This window comes from Candida dubliniensis, chromosome 2, assembly GCF_000026945.1.
Source record: "Candida dubliniensis CD36 chromosome 2, complete sequence".
In the NCBI taxonomy this organism is placed as follows: Eukaryota; Fungi; Ascomycota; class Pichiomycetes; order Serinales; family Debaryomycetaceae; genus Candida; species Candida dubliniensis.
In genome coordinates this window covers 2,150,537-2,173,223 of record NC_012861.1, presented here as the reverse complement: position 1 = coordinate 2,173,223, position 22,687 = coordinate 2,150,537, and the positions used below count along the sequence as shown (strand labels likewise).

Here is a 22,687-nt window from a genome sequence, read left to right as displayed (position 1 = left end):
CACCACTTGTTTCTCTTAGTCTTAATAGTTATCCAACCTATTCATATTCGCGTATAATTAACCTTGTCTACATGTATACACAAAACAAGATTAGTAATAATAATAGTATTCATACCAATCTATCTAAATTCTATTGGATTATTATTTTACCCAACAAACAACGACATCCACCACCACCACCACCACCACCAACACCAACACCACCACAATAATAATAATTTTAATTACTAAATATCATGCATGAAACCGTCTTTAAAAATAATAGTAAACCACACAACACACCCACACACTCATCTAACCTACCCACTCACCCACAACGGAGTTCTTAGCCTATTTTTCACAACTATAAATATACAGCCATATCTCCTTTCCTTGTCTCATATTAAAATTCTCAAAACTTCAACCAAAAACTTTACTTCTTCCCCCTTTTTGAGATTCATTAACTTTTTTACATTTACTTATCAATTGATTTGATTAATATTAAAAGAACGATAATCAAGAAGAAATTACTAAACACACTTCTTCAATTCATTCAGATTTGTTCCGCTACCAATTTATCAAACTCGTTCTATTTTAGTTTGATTAATTAAAAACCACCACGCGGATTAAAAACTCAATTTTTCATTGTTACTAAATTTCTTGAGTTGCTACCACCCCACACTACACACTACACACGCCTTTCTTCCCCGCCACCAATTGATACGAAAGGACGTCCTTGTTCCCCACTCCACTTAACAAATTAATTAATTACCAACCCAGCCAGAAAAAAATAACATAAAAAACGAGACAAGCAAAAAAAAATGCCGGAATCTACTCAACAATCTCATCTTTCTTTGGACCATGAGAAGATGCAACAACCTCCAAAAGGGTTCACAGAACGTTCTAAAACGAAACCAAATTTACCTGATTTTGAAACTTATGAGAAATTATATAAACAATCCATTGAAAATCCTAATGAATTTTTCTCTCAACAAGCCAAAGAAAATTTGGATTGGTTCAAACCATTTGATTTAGCTAGATTTCCTGTTGACCCTAAAGATGATTACAAAAATGGGGATTTACCTGCTTGGTTTATCAATGGACAATTGAATGCTTGTTATAATGCTGTTGATAGATGGGCCATTAAAAACCCTGGTAAACCAGCTATTATTTATGAAGGTGATGAACCCGATCAAGGTAGAATCATCACTTATGGTGAATTATTAAAACAAGTTAGTAAATTGGCCCAAGCTTTGACTAAATTGGGCGTCAAAAAAGGTGATTCAGTTGCAGTTTATTTACCAATGATTCCTGAAGCCATTGTCACTTTATTAGCCATTGTTAGAATTGGTGCCATGCACTCGGTTGTTTTCGCTGGGTTTTCTTCTGCTTCATTAAGAGATAGAATTTTGGATGCCGATTCAAGAATTGTTATTACTGCTGATGAATCTAAAAGAGGTGGTAAAACCATTGAAACGAAAAAAATTGTTGATGATGCCTTGAAAGAATGTCCAAAAGTTAGAAATGTCATTGTTTTCAAAAGAACTGGTAATTCTCATGTTCCATTTTCTCCTGGTAGAGATTTATGGTGGCACGATGAAATGGCTAAATATGGTCCATACTTCCCACCAGTTCCGGTCAATTCTGAAGATCCATTATTTTTGTTGTATACTTCTGGTTCTACTGGTAAACCAAAGGGGGTTCAACACAACACTGCTGGTTATTTATTAGGTGCTGTTTTGACCACCAAGTATACTTTTGATGTTCATGAAGATGATATCTTGTTTACTGCTGGTGACATTGGTTGGATCACTGGTCATACTTATTGTGTTTATGGTCCATTGTTAGCTGGTGCCACTTCAGTGGTTTTCGAAGGTACTCCTGCTTATCCAAACTATTCTCGATACTGGGAAATTGTTGATAAATACAAAGTTAATCAATTTTATGTTGCCCCAACTGCTTTAAGATTATTGAAAAGGGCTGGTACCAAATATGTTGAAAAATACGATTTGTCATCTTTAAGAGTATTGGGTTCAGTTGGTGAACCAATTGCTGCTGAAGTTTGGCATTGGTATAATGATAACATTGGTAGAGGTCAGGCTCATATTGTTGATACTTATTGGCAAACTGAATCTGGATCTCACTTGTTGACTCCATTGGCCGGTATTACCCCAACCAAACCAGGTTCAGCTTCATTACCATTCTTTGGGGTTGATCCAAAAATTTTAGATCCAACCACTGGTGAAGAATTGCCTGATAATGATGTTGAAGGGGTTCTTGCCATTAAATCAGCTTGGCCATCAATTACTAGAGGTATTTATAATGATTACAATAGATTTATTGATACTTATTTGGCACCATATCAGAATTATTATTTCTCTGGTGATGGTGCTGCTAGAGATAGAGATGGATTTTATTGGATTTTGGGTAGAGTTGATGATGTTGTTAATGTTTCTGGTCACAGATTATCAACTGCTGAAATTGAAGCTGCTTTGATTGAACATCCAATTGTCGGTGAATCTGCCGTTGTTGGTTATGCCGACGAGTTGACTGGTCAAGCTGTGGCTGCTTATGTTTCATTAAAGAAAGATAAAGCTGTTGGTGAAGATGTGGAAAACATCAAGAAAGAAATGATTTTAACGGTAAGAAAAGAAATTGGACCATTTGCTGCCCCCAAAATGATTTTATTGGTTGATGATTTACCTAAAACTAGATCTGGTAAGATTATGAGAAGAATTTTAAGAAAGGTATTGGCTGGTGAAGAAGACCAATTGGGTGATATTTCAACTTTATCCAATCCAGGTGTCGTTCAACAAATCATCGATGTTGTTCATCATGCAAAGAAGAAATAGTAATATTAAAGGAAAACAACTTTTAGATTTGTAGGAAAGAATACAAATTCGTCTTTTTGAAATGGTTATTAGTGTTTTTTTTTTTTTTTCTTTTTCATTTTAAATTTTTATTACTCCCATAATTGTTTTAACTTTTGTATTTTTAATTACTGATTTAGTTAGTTAGTCAATTTGATATTTTATTTATTTACTCAGTTAATTACATTTATTATTCTTATTAGTATGTTATCCTAATTATCTGTATCGTTTTACAATGCATAAGTTTTATCATATTGAAATATAGTTTCAAATAAAGCTTCAGGATCAGGTTTTGGTGATATCACATGTGGTGTTAAATCAAAATCTTTTAAATAATCTCTTGTTGTAGGACCAATAGAAGCAATTTTCCAATTTTGATTTTGATTTGAACTACTATTCATTAAATAGTTAACAATTTCTTTAGTTCCTTGGGGACTGAAAAATACTATCCAAACATCATCTTTATCTAACCCTTGAATTACTTTTTTAAAATTATCAATAATATCTAATCGATCACCAGTTTGATAAAGTATAAATTCCTGGAAATTATCATATCCACTATTAATTAATTTCATAGGGATAATATCTTTTCTAATCACTCCAGTAAAGAAAACCATGGGGATATTTTCTCTTCCTATAGTATCTTGCTTAATTAAATCAGCTAATTTCGATCCATTCCCTGCTTCATCTCCCCCTCGTACATCTTTAAATCCTACTGATTTCAATATTTTATAAGTAGCTGGCCCCACGGTATATCCTATTTTCTGATATATCTTCTCTCGTATATCATGATCTAATTCTTCAATACATTCTTTAAACATCTCAACGGCTCGTTGGGAAGTGATTATAAAAATTGGTATATTGTTTAAGAATTCATCACTAATTAAAAATGATAATGTTTGGGATTTATCTTTATGACAATGAGTCAATAATGGAACAAAATTGGGTTTATATTTATTGGAATTGGAAAATTTGATATCATATGGATCAGAAGGTATACTTGCATTCTTTAGTAGTATAACATTAGTCATGTTGAATGACGAGGGCAACTTCTTTTAACTCCTTGTGTGGAAAGATACTTTTTTGATGTTTGGTAATCCTTGTAAAGTGATTGGAGGAAAAAAAAAAAATATTTGGCATCACCTTTCTTTCGAAGAGTCGTGTTTAAACGAGAATTGCTTGTAAGAAAAGTGTGGATCACATACAATTGAAACCAATCACCACTCATTATTTATCTATTCCCTCCTAATGTAATAATGAATAAATTTCTGAGCATTATGATATGGTAACTTTCACGTTATGTGTTTTAAAGAATGGCAGACAAGGAGAAATCAAAGAACTTGATTTGGTTAGGCCGTTCGTTCAATTCAGTTCATTTCCAGTTCGACAAGCTTTTAATTCCCCCCCTCCCCCCACAATACATTCCATTATTGCAACTAAGCTCAACATGACACAGAACTAATTATTGACAATCTATCAGCCCACAAGTACATGAAACAGAGGGTGGTGTTGGAAGTTATACTTAGAAACAAAGCCACAATCAAGTAGAGCATTCTCCAACAATGGTATTCCAAATCAACCGCGTTTGTTAAATACACGAGTCGTTCTAGCTTTAAACTCGTCTTGTAATAAGGTTTTATGTAATTACGGTTCCAACAACTTTTTATTTTTAGAGTATATTGTTGTTAATAAAGTACAACAATGTATGTCTTGTTTATCCCAATTTTACAGGGCAGAAAACGATTTTTAGTGTGGCAAGTAGATCATGCTTTTATCAATAAACTAAATTTTGATGTTCATTGTGTCTAGTTCCCCTTTCCCGTTCCCTATTCCTCGCATTTTCTAATACTTCTTAGGTTTTGTCAATCCAACTATTTTTGAAATCGCAATAGAACATATCCATTTTGGTTCAACGAAATTCACAACATTCTTTTCTAAAAATAGATTATGAAAATGGTTTTCTGTCAACAATTATTACGGTGGTGGTAGTAATGTGAGTACAAAAAACAAAGGATTGCTAAACGATAATGTGACCAAAGGGGAATCTAAATGGTGTCAACACTGAAATGATCACATTAGTATCGTCCTCCACAAGTACTTTTCACAATACTTACCATTGTTTCTGCTATACAACCTACTCTTTGTCCCATTTTGACTGTACCCTCCACGTATGCCTCCTTCCAATTGTGATCCGCGTACCTAAACACTCCCATCACACAAAGCTCTTATTTCTATGGGATTATTTGAATGCTGAAACAAACAATTATCACGAGTCAAGAAGGAAATGGTATAAAAGGAGAGTGGAATCTTGATTTTTTTTATCCTCCCAACTTGTATTTCTATCAACTACTACCAATCAAAACAAAATGAAATTCTTTGCTGCTGCTACCACTGCTTTATTATTATCTGCTCAAGCTTTAGCTGAATTAACTTCTTATAAATTGTATGCCAAATCTGACAGTGCTGAAGTTGATGGTAAAGGTGTCTCAATTTTACACGAAGGTGCTGGTATCAACTATGTCTTCTTAGGTACCGACAGCATTGATGTTACCTATGATGATGCCCAAAAACTTTTATATGTGCCAGTTAATTCTAATGTTCAATTCAATTTGGGTACTAATGCTGATATTATTCAATTTTCAGTAACCACCCCAGTTTCTGTTGAAATTGCTGAAGATGGATCGGTTAATTTTGAAGGATCTGACGATCTTTTTGCTGCTCAATACATTAATGATCCATATAATTACTCTAAAGATTCCTACGCAGTTATCCTCAGAGGTAAACCACATGCTATTCCAATCAAACTTGTTGCTAAAAAGAATTAGAAATTAGGGTCAGATCAAATATTATAGCATACATAACTGAAGATATAGTTTTATAAAATAATATAACCCTTGTTATGCTTCACTTTCAAATATGGTATTATATTGCAGTGTTCCTAATGATATCAAAAAAAAAGTCATAGATATCAAAATTCTGGTTAATTCCAATGGCTGCAAAAAAAAAAAAAACAACCACACTTGCCAAAAGTGTCATGTTCAATACTCTTTCTAACTATATATTGAAAATCAACAACCAAAAAGCTAGAGATCTATCATGTTAAAATCAATTAAACGTTCTGATTCATATTTACTTGAAAGTTCATCTAGCAACAATTCAACCTCAAACATTATAGTGGCTTCAACAAATAATACTCAAAATTCATTATTAGCAAGAACTACCAAACCCAATGTTTCTTCTACTAGAGCTCCAAGTTTCACGTTTTCTCGACTTTTGTCGGAAGATACTTTTAATTACAACACTAATAGTAACAGCAATAATACTAATATTAATAACATTAATAATAATAATAGCAAGTATTCCACAATTCATGGCATCTCTTCTTCAAGCAGAAGAAATAATTTTTTAAAAGTATGTTCCTGGCCATTTGCCAAAATTGAAAGTTTCCATGATAGTATAATGAAAAATGATGAAGTTGAATTTGCTGATGATCAATCGACTCTTGCCAATGATGACACCAAACATTTAACCATTGCTGAGTATAGTAATCTTAAAAGGAAAAACTTTGGTGGGTTAATCAGTGATAATAGTGGTGGTGGGAATGGAATCCATGAGTATAGTTATACTTTAGGTGGAATTAATAATGGAACTGGCAATGGAAGTAATGGTCCTCTTACTGGGATCAATCCAAGTTTGGAAAATATTAATCATGTTGCCAATGAAAAATTCCATAAAGTATTTAATCGAGTTAAAAGACCACCAGTTGAACAAAACAATAAAAGGAGATGTGTGTTGTTGTCAAATATCAGTGAGTCAATGGGGTTGAATAGTGTTTTGCAACAAGTATGTGGAGGCCCCTTGGAGAAGTTAACAGTATTATCAAATGGGAAAATTGAACTATATTTTATATTCCCAGAACATGCAAAACAATTTTATACATATGGCAAGGCAACAGGGTTATTAATGGTAAATGGCGTGAAATTAAAAGTTGAATGGTTGAACGATGAAAATAATATGGTTAATTACACATTATCAAGTTCATTAATGAGTGATATTTTACATAATGGTTGTAGAAGATGCTTGATTATTTCCAAAAATATCCCTGGTAAAAGAATTAGGAATGGTGATAAAATGTTTTATCCAGAACCCGATATTCATTATTCTAGCAATTTGAATTTCGAGGAAATTAAAAACGACTTTAATAAATTTGGTAAAGTTCTTGACATTGGTTCTGTTATTAGTAGAAAGTTATGCTTCAGTATATTCTATTATGACATTAGATGTGCAATATTAGCAAAACAAGAACTTGATTTGATCGGCAGTGAATTGAATAAGAAATATAAGGATTGGTCTATATGGTATGGTAAAGATATTACTGATCGTGCTTGTTTTGTCCTATAAACAAAGGTGTCAAACAGTTGTTATAACAACCACCACTACCAACAATAATAACAGGATATATTCTTCTCTTACGTAATACGTGTATACTTTTTATATGCATATATATTTTTTTTTTGCAGTTATATTTCCTGATTTGGATAAATTGTCAATACTTTAAACAATATCAAATTTTTTTTTTTTTTTGTAACGAACAACCACCATCACCACCTAAATTAAGCAAAAAAATTCTTCAAACCCGTAAAAACCACAGACAAGACCAAATACAAAAGTGATATAGTTTACCCTTTTTTGTTTTTGTTCCATCAAATTTCTGTCCTTTTGTCATAATTTTTCTAGATACAAACATATATTGCTAATGTCCCATAAAACGCCAACAAGAGCAAGATCTTGCTATGCTAACAGTTCTACTACAACAATTAATTCCACCCCTTCTAGAAACTCATTCAGACCACCATCAAGATTATCGATGATTCCCAAATCATCGTCACCGATTCAACCCCCTAGATCTCGTCCAAGTTCAGCAATGTCAATTAGTCGGCCATCAACGCCGTTAATGAAAAGTCAAGAACCCTATACGGGGGCCATAACCGTTTCAATTAGACCAAACCCTAACACAATCGACACTAAAAGTTGGAGTATTGATGAGTATGATAACTCAATAATGAATACCAACGATGGGACAAGATTTGTGTTTGATAATGTATTCCCCATGGATAGACAATTGAGCAATATCCAAGTATATAACAAATCATGTTATAACGTTGTCAATAAATTTCTTGAAGAAGGATATAATGGTACTATATTTGCGTATGGGATGACAGGATCAGGTAAAACATTTTCCATGAAAGGGTGTGACACCGATCCTGGGTTTGTTGAATTGGCAATAAATGACATTTTCCAAAAAATCACCGACAACGCCACTACAAAAAAATATAAAATGGATATCTCGTATCTTGAGATATATAATGAAAAAATAATAGATTTATTATCTGGATCACCATCATCTCCAACGACCTCTCAGAGTAACCAAGATTTGAAAATTAGAGACGATGTGGATTTCGGTATCAAAGTAGTTGGATTAACAAGTGCTAATATCACGTCGAAACCACAACTATTGCAATTGATTAAATATGGGGATACCAATAGAAAAACAAGTGCTACTGATTTCAATGCCAGATCATCTAGATCTCATTCAATTTTACAAATAAGATTACAGACCATTGACTTGTTATCAGAAACTGAATTAAAATCAACGTTATCCTTATGTGATTTGGCAGGGCTGGAGAGAGCAGCAACAAGTTTAGAAAGAAGAAAAGAAGGTTCATTTATCAATAAATCATTATTGGCTTTATCCAATGTCATCAATAAACTTTCAAGCTCGACTCTAGAACATATTCCGTATCGAGACTCAAAATTGACAAGGTTATTACAACCGGCATTAAGTGGATCTTCATTGGTTCTGATTCTTTGTACCATCCATATGGGGAGTAATCAACAAAATTCTCAACAGTGTGTAGCTGAGACATATAAAACTTTAAGATTTGCCGCAAGAGCTAAAGATATAGTTATAAATGTTGAGAGAAATATGAGTCAAAAGCTTGAGGGTGGTGACTCAAGTCGGATGATTCAAGAGTTGAATGAAATCATTAGTAAACAACGACAAGAAATTATAAAATTACAATCAAGTACGAGTGCATCATTGAAAGAATTTGAAAGTTCAAGGATTATTCAATTGGAGTCAGAAAACAGAGTGTTGATAGAAAAATTGGATCATTTGAACAGATTAACAGATTTGCAAAAAACAGAAACAGCTATTATCAAAAACGATATCTTGAACGATATTTTAGCATCTGGCTTGGACAGTCTGCAAATTCTAATGACAAATATTGAAGATTTCTATAAGAAAATGACTTATGAGGCCAATGAATATAAATCATATATCGCTCGTTTAGAGACCCAATTGAAATTAGAATCAATGAGTAGCTCACATCAGTCATCACCAACATCAAGTATACCAATCTCTCACACTGCTAATGAATCATCCGAGTTAATGGAGGCTTTGAAAGAACAAGAAGAGGAAATTCTTATGTTGAAAGAACAATTAAAAGACAAAGATCAGATAATAAAGAGTTTATCACAAACAACAAGATTACGTCGATTGGTTGATAATAGTAATAATAGCACCACCACCACTAACCACCATAATACTTATAACACGTTGGATAATGATTTTAAACGACACACCACAATAGCAAACTTTGATAAAGAGAATTATGAACCTGAATTACGCAATTTTAAACTAAGTCCAAAGAAACCAAAGTCAAACTGTGATATTCTAGAAAGTTTTTGAATGGTTGATACAAGACCAAATAAGAGTTATAGCTTTCTAATTTTCTTCCTCTAACTATGTATACATATATATATATTCTTAATTAATAATTATATTCCTGATTTTATAGCTTGAAAAAGCCACGTAGATATATATATATATATCAGTAGATTAGAACCGGCTGAATCAAATAGAATTTGCTTGACATTGTTTTGTGTCAGGAGATAACGTTCTCTTTTTCTGTTTCCTGTATATAATCTCCTCGTCCTATTCCGCTCCCATTCCGGCCACCCTTCTCCGTCTAATTGGAGTAATTGAAAATCCCCTAATCATTCAATACCTCTCTTTTCCTACACCATTTTTATCAGTTATATACCGAGTATAGGCCGTTCACTTTGAGTTGATACATTAATTGATCCACATTTGAACAGTATTTCCATTCAATCGGTTTGGAAACAACTTTGGTTTTATTGTTTTAGACGTGTATTTTCCAGCAATCGACAAGTCAACAACAGCCCCCCCCCTTTGTCCATTCTTTTAATTTAGCAAGTCGATTATGTTCAAGAAACTACGATCAAATTCTACTGTATCGCAGAGTAGAAGAACTTCAACTAGTGACTCCCAACAACAACTGGCAAGGGGTAACCATGAATTTCGAAGACACAGCCAACCAAACCCAATTATTAATTATGAAATATTGCATTCTACATCTGCAATGAATGGGAATCACTTTCGTCAGAATGACTCCGAGTCAGCAATAATTGATGAATCCTCTGATCAAGAAATGTCACCATTGACAACAACTCAAAGTAACCAATCGACCACATTATCTGAGGCAAACACATTATTTATTGATCGACATCAACGACTAGAGTTACAGGATAGTTATATTGATAATTTTACCATGTACTTACCATTTGTGATTAGACAAATGAGATTAATTGAAGAAAGACGATATCGGGAATCACAAGAGTATCGTAATGAGAATGAACAGAGTACTACGGGAAACAGTAGTGGTAATGATGTGTCACAACAAACCCAGGGTCATGTTATTATACCTGAGATTGCAGGTGATGATTTAGATGATATTTCCACCATATTCGATGAAGCACATGTCCCCTTGGAAACTTTTGCCATGACTCATTATAAAATTCTAGAAAAACAATTGTCATCTTTTGATGTTAGGCGACTGTTTATAATTGTTGCTGGTATGTTGAAACATAATACTTATATATTCCCCAGTGCTGAATCGTTTGAATTATTCAAACAACTACGATCAAGCATTAAAAAACATCGCAAGAATCTGATTATGGTATATGACAACCAAGGAACTATCAAACGAGCATCCTCATCATCCTCAACAAATATCAAACGAGAGGATATCGACCAACAAAGTGAAGGAATAATAATTGATGATAGACCCCATATTATTCCATTGGATCAAAAACTAAAAGGTTTGGGATTACCATTATTCAAAATCCAAACCCCATATTTATCTTCATTCCGGAAAAGCACACCATGTATAATATTTAAACGATATAAAGAAGTCCCACAACCTCCACCTTCACCACTGACACCATCATCATCATCGACACTGTCATTAGCATCATCATTACCAGCTAAGATAAAAGTGAAATCTCCACTAAAATCGTCTGACGAGTACACTCTCGGTAAAGAGGATTTTGAATTTGAAACATATAATTTTTGTCAAGTATATTCGAAATATTTTCAATCATTTCGAAGATTTATATTTGAATTTACCCCATTGGATCAACCAAGCTTCAAAGTGATTATGTTTCAAAGTAATTTACGACCATTTGCGGATTTTTTGTACAAAAAGACCCGGTTTAGAGTAATTGGACCAGCAATGTTACTGGGAGTTGTACAACATTATAATCCTCATATGAGATTACTAGTAATAGATGATGATAAACCTTCATTGGTCGATAATATAATTAATAAAAAACCCAACAGTGGTTTAGGCTTAACCACCATCACTTCGACTGCCACAATTACTGCTGCTGCTGGAGGATTACTTCTTAAACGCAAATCAAATGATAAGAAACTTAAAACATACATTGAATTCAATTATGACGATCCAAATACTTTCATTAATCCCATACCCAATAATGCATTTACTGATGAAGATAATATTTCTCAAGCAACCAATACTTCACTGTATATAAGCAATGATTTACCACCATTTGGTTGTTTTAAAGATTCAATGTTGTATCGAACAAATTCTAGTTTATTACCGAAAAAATACACTGAAGAAGGTAAAATTCAAATATATCAGGATAAACTGTTTTTATTAGATAAAGATGAAAATAGTACTCTTTCAATTGATATTGATTCAATGGTTCTACTTTGTGTCATGGCTACTTTACGAGATATATCAATTAAGAATGCTGGTAGAACAAATACTCAAAGGGCATTTGGTATTGGGTTTGCTAATAGGATAAGTTATGGCTTAGAGCCATCCCATGCGGGAATAATTGGGTTATAGAAAGAAACAAATACAAGTTTTTTTTTTTTTTTTTGATTTGTATATTTGCTGAATTGTACATGCTGTTGTTATTTAGATTCATCTGATACCTTTTTAAGGTTGATCAAATGAAACATCAATTTACTTCTTACCAATCACTATAAAACTAGTTGGGAAAAGAAATATAATATAAAAACAAAGGATAAAAGAAGAGAGGAAATATCGTTGCTCATAAATGATCTAATACCGTTCTGGGGATCTTGATCTATCTCTTCTAGGAGGAGATCTTGAAGGAGATCTACTGTATCTTTTCTCTTCAACTCTTGGCTCTCTACCTTCTTCACGATCATAGTCTCCTCTACCTTCTTCACGGTCATAACCACCTCTTCCACTGTAACCACCTCTACCACCATCGCGATATCCTCCATCACGGTACCCTCCTTCGCGGTAGCCACCTCTTCCCCCATCACGGTAGCCACCATAGCCACCGCCTCTTCCGCCATCTCGGTAACCTCCATAACCGCCTCTTCCTCCGTCACGGTAGCCACCGTAACCACCACCTCTTCCCCCATCACGATAACCACCGTAGCCGCCTCTTCCTCCATAGCCACCTCTACCACCGTCACGATAGCCACCATCGCGGTACCCTCCTCTTCCGCCATAACCACCATCACGGTAACCTCCTCTTGGACCGGAAAATTGTTGTCTCACACGGTATGGGTCGGATCTGGCAACTTGAACAACCAATCCGTCATTTATTGTATATGGTAAAGTTTTACCATCCAATTCTAAAGCACGTTCACAACTTTCAGCATCCTTATATTCGACAAATGCGTATTTTCCACCATCGTCGGATCTTGGTGGAGGAATATCTAATCTAACTAATTCTCCGTATCTATAATTATAATTTGATAATTGTTGTTAGTCTCGATGAAACTGATGAAAATGATACTAAAAATTTTTTGTTGTTTTTCTTTATGTTTGTTTTGAAATTATGGGGATAAAACTTAGAATGAAATAATTGGAAGGGAGAAATAGAAATGAAAAATAAAAATTAAGAATGTAAATTAGATGTGATCAGATATAGTGATGCATAATTACAGAAAAGTTCAATGAAAAGGATGAATATGGCTAAATCAATTCGGTGATTTAAATGAAAATATTCAGGGAGGTAGGAAAGAAGGAAGAAGGGAAGGAATGGAAAAGGGAAAATGGAGGAGAAACAAAGGAAGGAAAACGGAGTTTAAAAAATGAAAAGGGAAAGTGGATCATCTGATATGTGTTCAATATGTCTGGAATTGAATCGGAATCGGAATCAAAGAAGACTGATGAATGAAGGAGGGGAAGAAAGTGTAAAGACAATGTATCGCTTTTGGAATCGCTTCACTCAAAATTCATGTCTGTCGCCTTCTTAAACTGAAACAGGATAACAACTATTATGAATTCTCTTGTTAAGAAGCGTTGATAAAATATGCTGTGGATAATGACGATTAGGATGATTAGGATTGTGATAATATCAATACCAATGAAATAACCTAGATTGTTATCTAATAAATCATGGAATCAATAAATCCTAAAGTTTGTTGTTAATTTAGAAGTAAGAAGGAGTCTGTTAAGAGTAAATAAAATGAAAATCCCCAACTGTTGAATCCATAAAAAACAGGTTATGGAAACTAAAACTTCATAGCAAAAACAAAAAAAAAAAATTTTCAAGATATCTTGAAGGTATCACACTCAGTTATACATACTTTTCAAAATCTGGAGCTAAATCAGCAGCTTTGGATTCTCTTGAAAACCCAGTAACGTATAATGTGTTCTTTGGCATCGTGAATGATTTGGAGTGGTATTAAACGTTAATTAATGATAGTGTTGAAAGCAAGTTGTTTTTTTTTTTTTCGTCGTCGTTGAGTTTTTTCTTGTTTCGGTTTTGAATTCTCGTGATCAAACTTTAATCATCAGGTTCAGTTTAGTCAATACGCACGACCATTACTGTTAAATGATCATATCTGACAATATTCACTATAAGATACTATTAACTGATCTTATTATTTCGATTATTAATGAGGTAGAGTTGATTTTCCAAAAAAATGTTAACATTGAACTGTGAAAAGGTGCTCCTTATTCGATAGACAAACTGCAAAATAAACTTAAGTATATATGCCAATTATAGGAAACAACACAAATTAAATTGACATTGCCAGTGGCAAAGTAGGTGATTGATAACTTGGAAAAGTGGTCCACAATAGAGCAACTCTTCTAAAGCCGGATTATGTCGGCAAGAAACAAATTATCTATCGCAAATTCACAATGAAGCTCATAAGCTTAGATGGAACGAATCAGAAGAATCTTAAGAACAGCAAACCCAATCAACGAAGGACTAAAATGATTCTGAAACCGAAACCAACTCTAATTTACTCCACTTTTTTGATTCAAACTTCTGGTTCAGTAAATGTAATTCAATCTAAGAAATCATATTCAGAGAAACTTATATGCGGTTGTTGTGTGCTATAGATACTCAACTCTTAATTGAATTCTTTTACTTCGTACTCAGAACGTGATTTGTAACTTTGGTACCCTTTCCTTAGTTCACAGTGTAGTAAAAAAAAGGGGGTGATAATTATTATTACCCTTACGGTTGATAATTAGATAGTAAATTGTTACATACATATGCATGACAGTAGCAGTACCCTTTCAAAATGATACATCACCAAGATCAGTAGCCTAAGATTAGGAAAACACGGGTAAACACTAATCCTACTCTCATTGACCTTCTATATCTACGATTTAATTGTTGGGATCTTGTGACCCAAAGCTTGTAGCCTCAACCTTATACAATACCAAAACCAGATCTTGATCTAAGCTTTTATTGGAACAATTGATTTCATTTGCTACATACAGGTCTACACACACACACACACACAACTATGCCTGATATGCAAGTATCAATTAATCCAATTAATTATTGATTGATTAACAACAACGATGGTAAATAATAATCACTACTACTATTATTGTAAATAGGGGTAAAGTAAGGGTAGTGTAAAGCCAGACAATTATTGCTTTTTTTTTGTATGGAGAAATGGTTGATCAATCGTGTATCTTTCCTAAAACAGACTTGAAAAAGAAACAAGAAAAAAAGACCAACAAAAAAATTTTTTAATCCAACAAAAAATAAATAATAATCACACGTACACGTACTGAGCACATGGACACGCACTCACACACAGTATACACACAGTAAACACTGAGACAACCACCACCCACTCATTCATTATTTTTCTTTTTTTGCTTCGTCATACAACACTCATTCAAAAAAAGTATCAACAATTTCTAACCGCCACCACCAACGATCTCTACTTCTCTTAACTATTGAAACTACTAATCAAATTGTTTATAAACCCCTTGCCTTATTTTGAAAGGAAACTACAGGATCTCCCATAGTACTTGGTAAACTCAATTTACACAATCATGACAGATCCATTAACATTTTTAGATGAGTTTAATGAGTTCTTCTATTTCCCAGAAGAAAATGAAACCTTTGCCCCAAAAGAGATTGGGAAATTGAAATTTGGCTCAAAGGTTAATGCCGCCCCAAAATCTATTGAAGTTCCAACTTCATATTTGGATTTTTCACCGGAAACAATGAATAGTTTACCTTATGGATTGAGTATATCTGGTTTACCATCTTTTTCCAGAGTAGAAACCCAAATTAAAATGAATTTGACATTAAGTGCACCCTTCCCTAATCATTATGTTCACATATCACCCGATCTTATATCAAAGAAGAAGTTATGTTTAGAAGAACCATATTCAAGTCTTGACGATAATATTAAAAAACATGTTTTGGAACTCGACGCTTACATTCTTACTCAAAGTAACAAATCTTGTACTGTCTGTTCAAGATGTATTAAACGAGAACAAAAGAGAGCATCACGTAGCAAAGCTGGTGAAGAGAAATCGGCAGTTTGGGATTGTGGACTTGAAAAGAAAGCAATAATCATAAATAATAAAGAAATAGTCTCTTTCCAATCTGGTGTTTTGGGATTATCAGTAAGAATCATATGTTATTGTCGACACCACAAGGAACTGGAAGGGTTTAAACTTTTGGTGGTTCTTAAAAACCATTTGGGTCAAGTTGTTGCTAAACAAATATCTTCTCCTATTATGATTATGGACAGAAAGAAAAACTTGAAGGATTCAGCACCAAGTTCATCAGCAAACTTGGTCGAATTGGATAAGAAGAAGTTGTCTATCTCGGATTCCGATAATGAGAAATTAATGACTAATCAATTTGTTCAACTATCACCAAATTCATTGGATGAATCGGCATCTGAGGCTTTAGCTACAACTGATTATGAAACCAGAGGGGTTAAACGGAAGAAATTATCTGTTGATGACTCTTTCAACACCACATCCAATCCAATGTACAATGGTTTCAGTGGCTATTCCCCAATGAGTAATAGTGATACTAATACATCGGCTATAAGTCAGAGTTTCTCGGGGCCAACAGTATCAAAACCATCACTGGCTCAATTTTCTATTGGATTTTCACCAATCAGTCAACCGCAATTTCCATCACAATTCCAATCACAATCACAATTGCTACAACAACAACAACTGCAACTGCAACTGCAGCAACAACAAATTCTCCCATCGATTCAAAAGATTATACCAGCTCAGGGTCTGATTAAAGGTGGTATTGAAGTCACAATATTGGGATTTAATTTCCGTCCTGGCTTGCTGATTAAGTTTGGTCCAAACCAAGCGTTGGCTACTCATTGTTGGTCAGAAACTACTATCGTTACGTATTTGCCACCTGCTGCCCAGCCAGGTCAAGTCTTGGTTAGTTTTGAGAATCAAGATAACGACATAGTAGGAGGTCCACAACAACAACAAGTGTTTACATATACCGATGATACTGATCGACAATTGATTGAATTGGCTTTACAGATTGTGGGATTGAAAATGAATGGTAAATTAGAAGATGCAAAGAATATTGCCAAGAGAATTGTTGGTACTGATAATAATAATAATAATAACAACAACAACAACAATGGTAATAGTAGTAGTAATACCAGTAGTAGCAGTCCAGTAAACGATACTACTGCTGCTGTTAGTACTGTCACGCCAACAAATTCGAATACATCTTCTAACTTTGAAAATGACGAAAAATCAATGGCGAAATTAAATAAGTTAGTTGAATTTTTCGAGTCCAGAACTAATAATCAAGATGATTTGGAAAAATGGTCAAGTATGAAAACATCTGAAATATTTGGTGATCAAGAAGAAGAATATTTTGCTGATAGTGAAGTTGTACCATCTTATAAATCAATTTTCCCTAATGGTGGTAATGCTAATCATGCCAAAATACTGACTGAACCTGAACCTGCTCCTGAAGCTGATGCTGGTGCCACATCGGATTCTTCTGAAGATATGGTTGTCACGTATATTAATCATCCACGTAAATCGGTGGAAAATGATAAGATGTTGTTATTCTTTTGGATACCGACATTAATAGCCATGTTGACTATTTTCTTCATGGTATATGTGATGGGATATCAATTGAATAATAATTTCATTGTTGAAAAAGTATTAAGTTATACTTCTTTATTAAGTTGATATTAACAAATACTTATCAAATGCAGAATAATAGAGTTTGTTTTGTTTATTTTTTCACTTCATGGTCACTTTTTACATATATGTTTGCTCCAGCTGTTATTTTTTTTTTTTTAGAATGTTGTTGGTGCTATTTAATGATGTTTAGAAGTATTTTGTTTTTGTTTGTTTCATTTAATTTAGTTTAATTTATTATTCCTGTTTAATATTAGTCTCGGTATGGGTTGCTACATTTATTTTTTATCATCGTTTATGAGTTAATTAGTTTGTATTTGTTTATTAATATAATGAATTTAATAATAAGATAATATTAATCGTCTATTTACATAAACCGTCACGATATCTTGAAGTATCAATTCTCATGAATTCTCTTAATGCCATTGTCGCATATGAACTAACTCCTAATTGCATTCTTAAAACCACAGCCAATTTATTAGCACTTTCCTTATCGGTAGTGTTAGTTTTAATGATTCTATCAGGCAATTCCACTGGAGTATCAACCTCATTGGATATCTTCTTTTCCTGTTCTTTTTTCAATTGTAATAATTCTAAATCAGTTCTAATCAATGGTTTTTCTCCATCTCCATCTTCGTCATTATTATATTTAATAAGCTCAAATGATAAATTATTGGCTTTTGCCATTAACTTTCTATAAGTCCCAGTTAATGAAAATTCCTTTTGTTTTCTGGTCATTTTAAATGGATTTAATCCATCTTTTTCCATAATATCAATATAAACTTGTTTTAAAATTGGGTTTGTAGGATATTCAATTTTATACCCCGGTGAAGGTAAAATAACATCAAATATGGTATATTTACCTGACTCAATGTCTTCTTTGGTTAATGATTTAACTTTAGCTTCATTTAAATAAACCACATCTTCATCAATAACAGTGGTATCATTATCATCATCATCATCAAATACTAAATCTCCTTCAATTAAATTCAATCCATATAATTCAATTCTTTTCGATGCCACTAAATTCCAAATATATGCTTGATATGCATGTCCATACATCATACGAAGATTTTTCGGAATTGCTTGAATGGCTTTAAGATAAGAATTTTGAGAATAAAATTTATCATCTGTTTGTTGTTGTTGTGATTCATTTTGTAAAATTTTTAAAACAGCAGTTTCAGCAACAAAATAATGAGGTAATTTATTTAAAGTTTGATAAGGATCTCTTGTTTGTTTCCAAATTTTTCTAGCTTCAATTGAACCAGGAGCTACTGATTCTTGATCAGATAATAATAATTCAACAAATTCTTGCCAATTTTCATTTAAAATTAATTTACCAAATTCATGAGTTGATATACTAAATGAACCAAATCTTTGCATTCCAAAATAGTTAATAAATCCATTTTTTTGTAAACTTTCAAAACATGATGTTACTATTGATTCAATGGATTTCAGTTCGTCTCCTTCGGTTAATTGATGATGAGGTTTTATATCTCTAATAACTATTGTGAATTCGTTACCTTTTAAATCTCCTAATTTCAATGGATGGTCTTCATAACTAAATGATCCTAGTGTAAAGCCATTTTTCTTCAGTTTATTCAACGCATTAACTCGTAATACTTTTCCATGATTAATACTGAATCGTTGACAAGTGGCACCACGACGATCTTTAGTTCCAGCATAATTTATAAATTTATGATTCATTCTTAATAATTTGGCAATATTATTGGCAACTTCCATAGTGTCACGATTTTGTTTATAAACAGTGAAATGTAAATATGGTTTATAAGGACCTAATCCATAATTGATCACTCCATTTTCATCAATATGATGCATACTTTCTTGAAATTGTCGTGGTTGTTTTCTACGATTTTGTGAAGAAGATCTTGATGATATGGCAATTTTAAAAGTATTTTCCAGTGATGTAATAGTTTCTAATTTATTTTCGAAAGCTTTTCTAAATAACTGATGCAATTTGGTTCGTTGTTCTTTATCATCAAATTTGGTTTGAGTTTCAAAATTTTTCCCGTTATGAAACAATGATTCAACTTGTTTCAATTCATCATCAGTAACAAATTTCAATAACTCTTTACGATCTTCATCAGATAATACTGGATGTTTGTTTGATTCACCAGTAGTATTAGTATCTTCTTTATTCTCAACTTCTTTCGATCGTTGCTGTTCCTTTTCTTGTTGCTTAGCAGCTTTTATTTCAGCAATTTCTTCTTCAGTTTTACCTTCAATTTCTTGACGAAATTTAGCTCGTTCTTGTAATTTCAATTCTCGTTTTGATGGTCCAACATCAATACCATCATCAACTAAATGAACTACATTTCCTAATGGGTCAATTTCGTTGACTTGGAAATCTGAATGTAATGTCTTTAATAACCCAGAAAATCCAGTTATATTAGGATTAATAAATTGAGTAATACCAGCTTTAGTTTCACTGATACCCATAAGGGTTGGTTTCAGTTTTTTGACAACATTATTCCCATCATTGACCAAATTGGTGGTTTGAGATGTAAGTATTTCTTGAGCTTGTGAGATTGTTCTTTTAAGTGATTCAGACATGATTCGTGAAATACTACGTAACCAATTTCTTGCCATACATATATAGAAAGATTATTCTGTACGTATGTTGTTTAACAAGAAGGAATAGTGTTGGAAGTTTTTCTTTTTTTTTTTTTTTTTGCAAATCTGAGGAGATGAGTTTACTCCAAAAATTGGATTGACATTTCTTAAAAGGACATTAACAAAGAAATATACAATTGACTATTCTAATAGGTGTAATAAGCATAATATGGAGATGGTCCAATTCTTAAATTATCAAACTGACAACATTTCTATTTGTTTCATTAACAAAATTTAAATCCATCTTCAAAATGAATGACTACGACAAAAACCCACCCTATTGATCTTATTGACAAGCTCTCTATTCCCGGAATTTTAATCAATTTTACCTAAATAGTCATTATTTGGTTATCTTCCACCTTCATTTTGGTCTTTCTCTTTTGAGGTCATTAATTGTGTGGACTGGAAGAGGAAAGTGTTAAGCCTCATTAGTTTTGTCACGTGCCACCAACATTACGAGAAATTTTGGCCACAGCGAAAGAGAGGGGCCGTTAATTCTCACACGTAACAACAACTAAATCAACAATCCAATTTCACCTGAAACAACACTTCATCAATCAATTAGTTCATAACCTTCTTATATTAATCATCCCCTGTCCAATCTATAGCAATGTCAACTGATCATCATCATCCTCATTCAGTTGAAGGACATCAATTCAAGAAAATGTTCAATCGATTAAGTGGACAACCAGAATCATATAGTCGTAAACAAAATTATACATTTGGCAAAACTTTAGGAGCAGGATCATTTGGAATTGTTAGATATGCTAGAGATAATTGTACTAATGAAGAAGTTGCTGTAAAAATAATTTTGAAAAAAGCTCTTAAGGGCAATGAATCAATGATTATTGATGAAATGCAATTATTAGAACAATTAAATAATCCTCATATTGTTGGATTTAGAGATTGGTTTGAGAGTAAAGATAAATTTTATTTAGTGACTCAATTAGCCACTGGAGGAGAATTATTTGATAGAATTGTTCAAAAAGGTCGATTCACTGAACATGATGCTTCATTAGTGGTACTTCAAATGTTGGAAGCGTTACAATATTTACATGATAAGAACATTGTTCATCGTGATATTAAACCAGAAAATATATTATATTTAACTTCAAAGGATGATTCCCCCATTGTATTGGCAGATTTTGGTATTGCCAAACGATTGCAAAATCCTAATGAAAAATTGACTTCGTCTGCTGGTTCATTTGGATACGCTGCTCCTGAAGTCATATTAGGTACTGGTCATGGTAAACCTTGCGATATTTGGTCATTAGGAGTAGTTACTTATACATTATTATGTGGGTATTCTCCATTTAGATCAGAAAATGTTCAAGATTTTATTAATGAAGTGAAACACAACAATGCGGTGATTTTCCATGCTGATTATTGGAAAGATGTTTCTAAAGATGCAAGAAGATTTATTATCAAGGCATTACAATTTAACCCTGACAATCGTCCTACAGCCACTGAATTATTAAATGATCCATGGTTAGTTTCCATTGCTAAAGAATATAAGGAAACTGATTTATTGCCTAATTTCAAACAAGGGTTCGATGCCAAGAAGAAATTTAGACAAGCTATTGAATTGGTGAAATTAAACAATAGAATCAAGAAATTGAAAGAATGGCAAACTGAAGAAGATGATGATCCAACTGAAATCAATTTATTTAATGAACATGGTAGTGTTGATCATCGAGCAAAAACTATTGGTAATGATGGATTAACTGTGCCTGCTACTCCACCACATCGTGGAGAATCACCATTAAATACTTGGAAGAAATTTAATGATGTTATTAATTCATTAGATGCTAATCGATCTAAGGCTTCGTTATCATCGTTTAAATCGCCATATGATCTTGCTCATTCCAACAGAGGTACTGATGTAAGCAATTCCGGGAGTGGTTCTGATACCGGTACCGGTAAGAGCGATACCGCAAGTAGTGCTTTTGTTCAATTGGTGCATGCAGCAACAGCAAATAAAGAAAAAGTGGCTAATTATACTGAAAATGAAGAAAAAGGAGCAAAGAAAGATGGTGATAAAAACTAGAGATGATTAATATACGTGGAATTTTGGTTGTTGTTGGAGAAGAGGAGTTGGTTTTTCATTTCAATTTTGGTCTTTTTCTTTTAGGGATAATAGTGTCTCCTTCTGTTTTTTTTTTTTTTTTTTCTGTAAATTATAGTATCAAGCTTTAATTAATTATACTGTCTTTTTATTCTAATGGGTTTTCAACTCTTTCTTTAGATGGTGGTTGGCAATACTGACTGAACATTTTTCTTTCTAGCCTTGTGCTGGTTCAAATCAACAACGACGAAAAAAAAAATTGAAAATCTAATTTTTCAATTCAATTCAAAGGTCTTTATATCAGATTATTAATAACATAGTATAGTGTTTCTTATTCGAAGTTGGTTATTTGT

The 22,687-nt window shown here is 33.0% G+C and overlaps 10 protein-coding genes across 10 annotated transcripts; 7 read left to right on the top strand and 3 right to left on the bottom strand. All coding sequences in view use genetic code 12, as the record gives it.

The window, feature by feature from the left end:
- Positions 1 to 800: 800 nt before the first annotated feature.
- Positions 801 to 2,831, top strand: CD36_24410 (acetate--CoA ligase; the record flags this gene model as incomplete). Its single annotated transcript, XM_002418869.1, has 1 exon — positions 801 to 2,831. One exon carries the CDS (start codon positions 801 to 803, stop codon positions 2,829 to 2,831), a length of 2,031 nt encoding a protein of 676 aa, XP_002418914.1.
- A 248-nt stretch (positions 2,832 to 3,079) lies between these two features.
- Positions 3,080 to 3,880, bottom strand: CD36_24400 (uroporphyrinogen-III synthase; the record flags this gene model as incomplete). Its single annotated transcript, XM_002418868.1, has 1 exon — positions 3,080 to 3,880. One exon carries the CDS (start codon positions 3,878 to 3,880, stop codon positions 3,080 to 3,082), a length of 801 nt encoding a protein of 266 aa, XP_002418913.1.
- A 1,335-nt stretch (positions 3,881 to 5,215) lies between these two features.
- CD36_24390 (hypothetical LDG family protein, putative) lies at positions 5,216 to 5,674 on the top strand (the record flags this gene model as incomplete). Its single annotated transcript, XM_002418867.1, has 1 exon — positions 5,216 to 5,674. The coding sequence occupies one exon, from the start codon at positions 5,216 to 5,218 to the stop codon at positions 5,672 to 5,674; it is 459 nt and encodes a 152-aa protein (XP_002418912.1).
- Positions 5,675 to 5,945: 271 nt separating this feature from the next.
- CD36_24380 (sporulation-specific protein, putative) lies at positions 5,946 to 7,250 on the top strand (the record flags this gene model as incomplete). The annotated part of the gene is made up of 1 exon (XM_002418866.1): positions 5,946 to 7,250. One exon carries the CDS (start codon positions 5,946 to 5,948, stop codon positions 7,248 to 7,250), a length of 1,305 nt encoding a protein of 434 aa, XP_002418911.1.
- Positions 7,251 to 7,605: 355 nt separating this feature from the next.
- On the top strand, positions 7,606 to 9,600 carry CD36_24370 (kinesin-like protein, putative; the record flags this gene model as incomplete). The annotated part of the gene is made up of 1 exon (XM_002418865.1): positions 7,606 to 9,600. The coding sequence occupies one exon, from the start codon at positions 7,606 to 7,608 to the stop codon at positions 9,598 to 9,600; it is 1,995 nt and encodes a 664-aa protein (XP_002418910.1).
- Positions 9,601 to 10,135: 535 nt separating this feature from the next.
- Positions 10,136 to 12,085, top strand: CD36_24360 (conserved hypothetical protein; the record flags this gene model as incomplete). Its single annotated transcript, XM_002418864.1, has 1 exon — positions 10,136 to 12,085. The coding sequence occupies one exon, from the start codon at positions 10,136 to 10,138 to the stop codon at positions 12,083 to 12,085; it is 1,950 nt and encodes a 649-aa protein (XP_002418909.1).
- Positions 12,086 to 12,304: 219 nt separating this feature from the next.
- On the bottom strand, positions 12,305 to 13,889 carry CD36_24350 (nucleolar RNA-binding protein, putative; the record flags this gene model as incomplete). The annotated part of the gene is made up of 2 exons (XM_002418863.1): positions 12,305 to 12,959; positions 13,813 to 13,889. 2 exons carry the CDS (start codon positions 13,887 to 13,889, stop codon positions 12,305 to 12,307), a joined length of 732 nt encoding a protein of 243 aa, XP_002418908.1.
- Positions 13,890 to 15,532: 1,643 nt separating this feature from the next.
- On the top strand, positions 15,533 to 17,683 carry CD36_24340 (IPT/TIG-domain family protein, putative; the record flags this gene model as incomplete). The annotated part of the gene is made up of 1 exon (XM_002418862.1): positions 15,533 to 17,683. The coding sequence occupies one exon, from the start codon at positions 15,533 to 15,535 to the stop codon at positions 17,681 to 17,683; it is 2,151 nt and encodes a 716-aa protein (XP_002418907.1).
- A 315-nt stretch (positions 17,684 to 17,998) lies between these two features.
- CD36_24330 (pseudouridine synthase, putative) lies at positions 17,999 to 20,245 on the bottom strand (the record flags this gene model as incomplete). Its single annotated transcript, XM_002418861.1, has 1 exon — positions 17,999 to 20,245. One exon carries the CDS (start codon positions 20,243 to 20,245, stop codon positions 17,999 to 18,001), a length of 2,247 nt encoding a protein of 748 aa, XP_002418906.1.
- Positions 20,246 to 20,879: 634 nt separating this feature from the next.
- Positions 20,880 to 22,316, top strand: CD36_24320 (calcium/calmodulin-dependent protein kinase, putative; the record flags this gene model as incomplete). The annotated part of the gene is made up of 1 exon (XM_002418860.1): positions 20,880 to 22,316. One exon carries the CDS (start codon positions 20,880 to 20,882, stop codon positions 22,314 to 22,316), a length of 1,437 nt encoding a protein of 478 aa, XP_002418905.1.
- Positions 22,317 to 22,687: the final 371 nt, after the last annotated feature.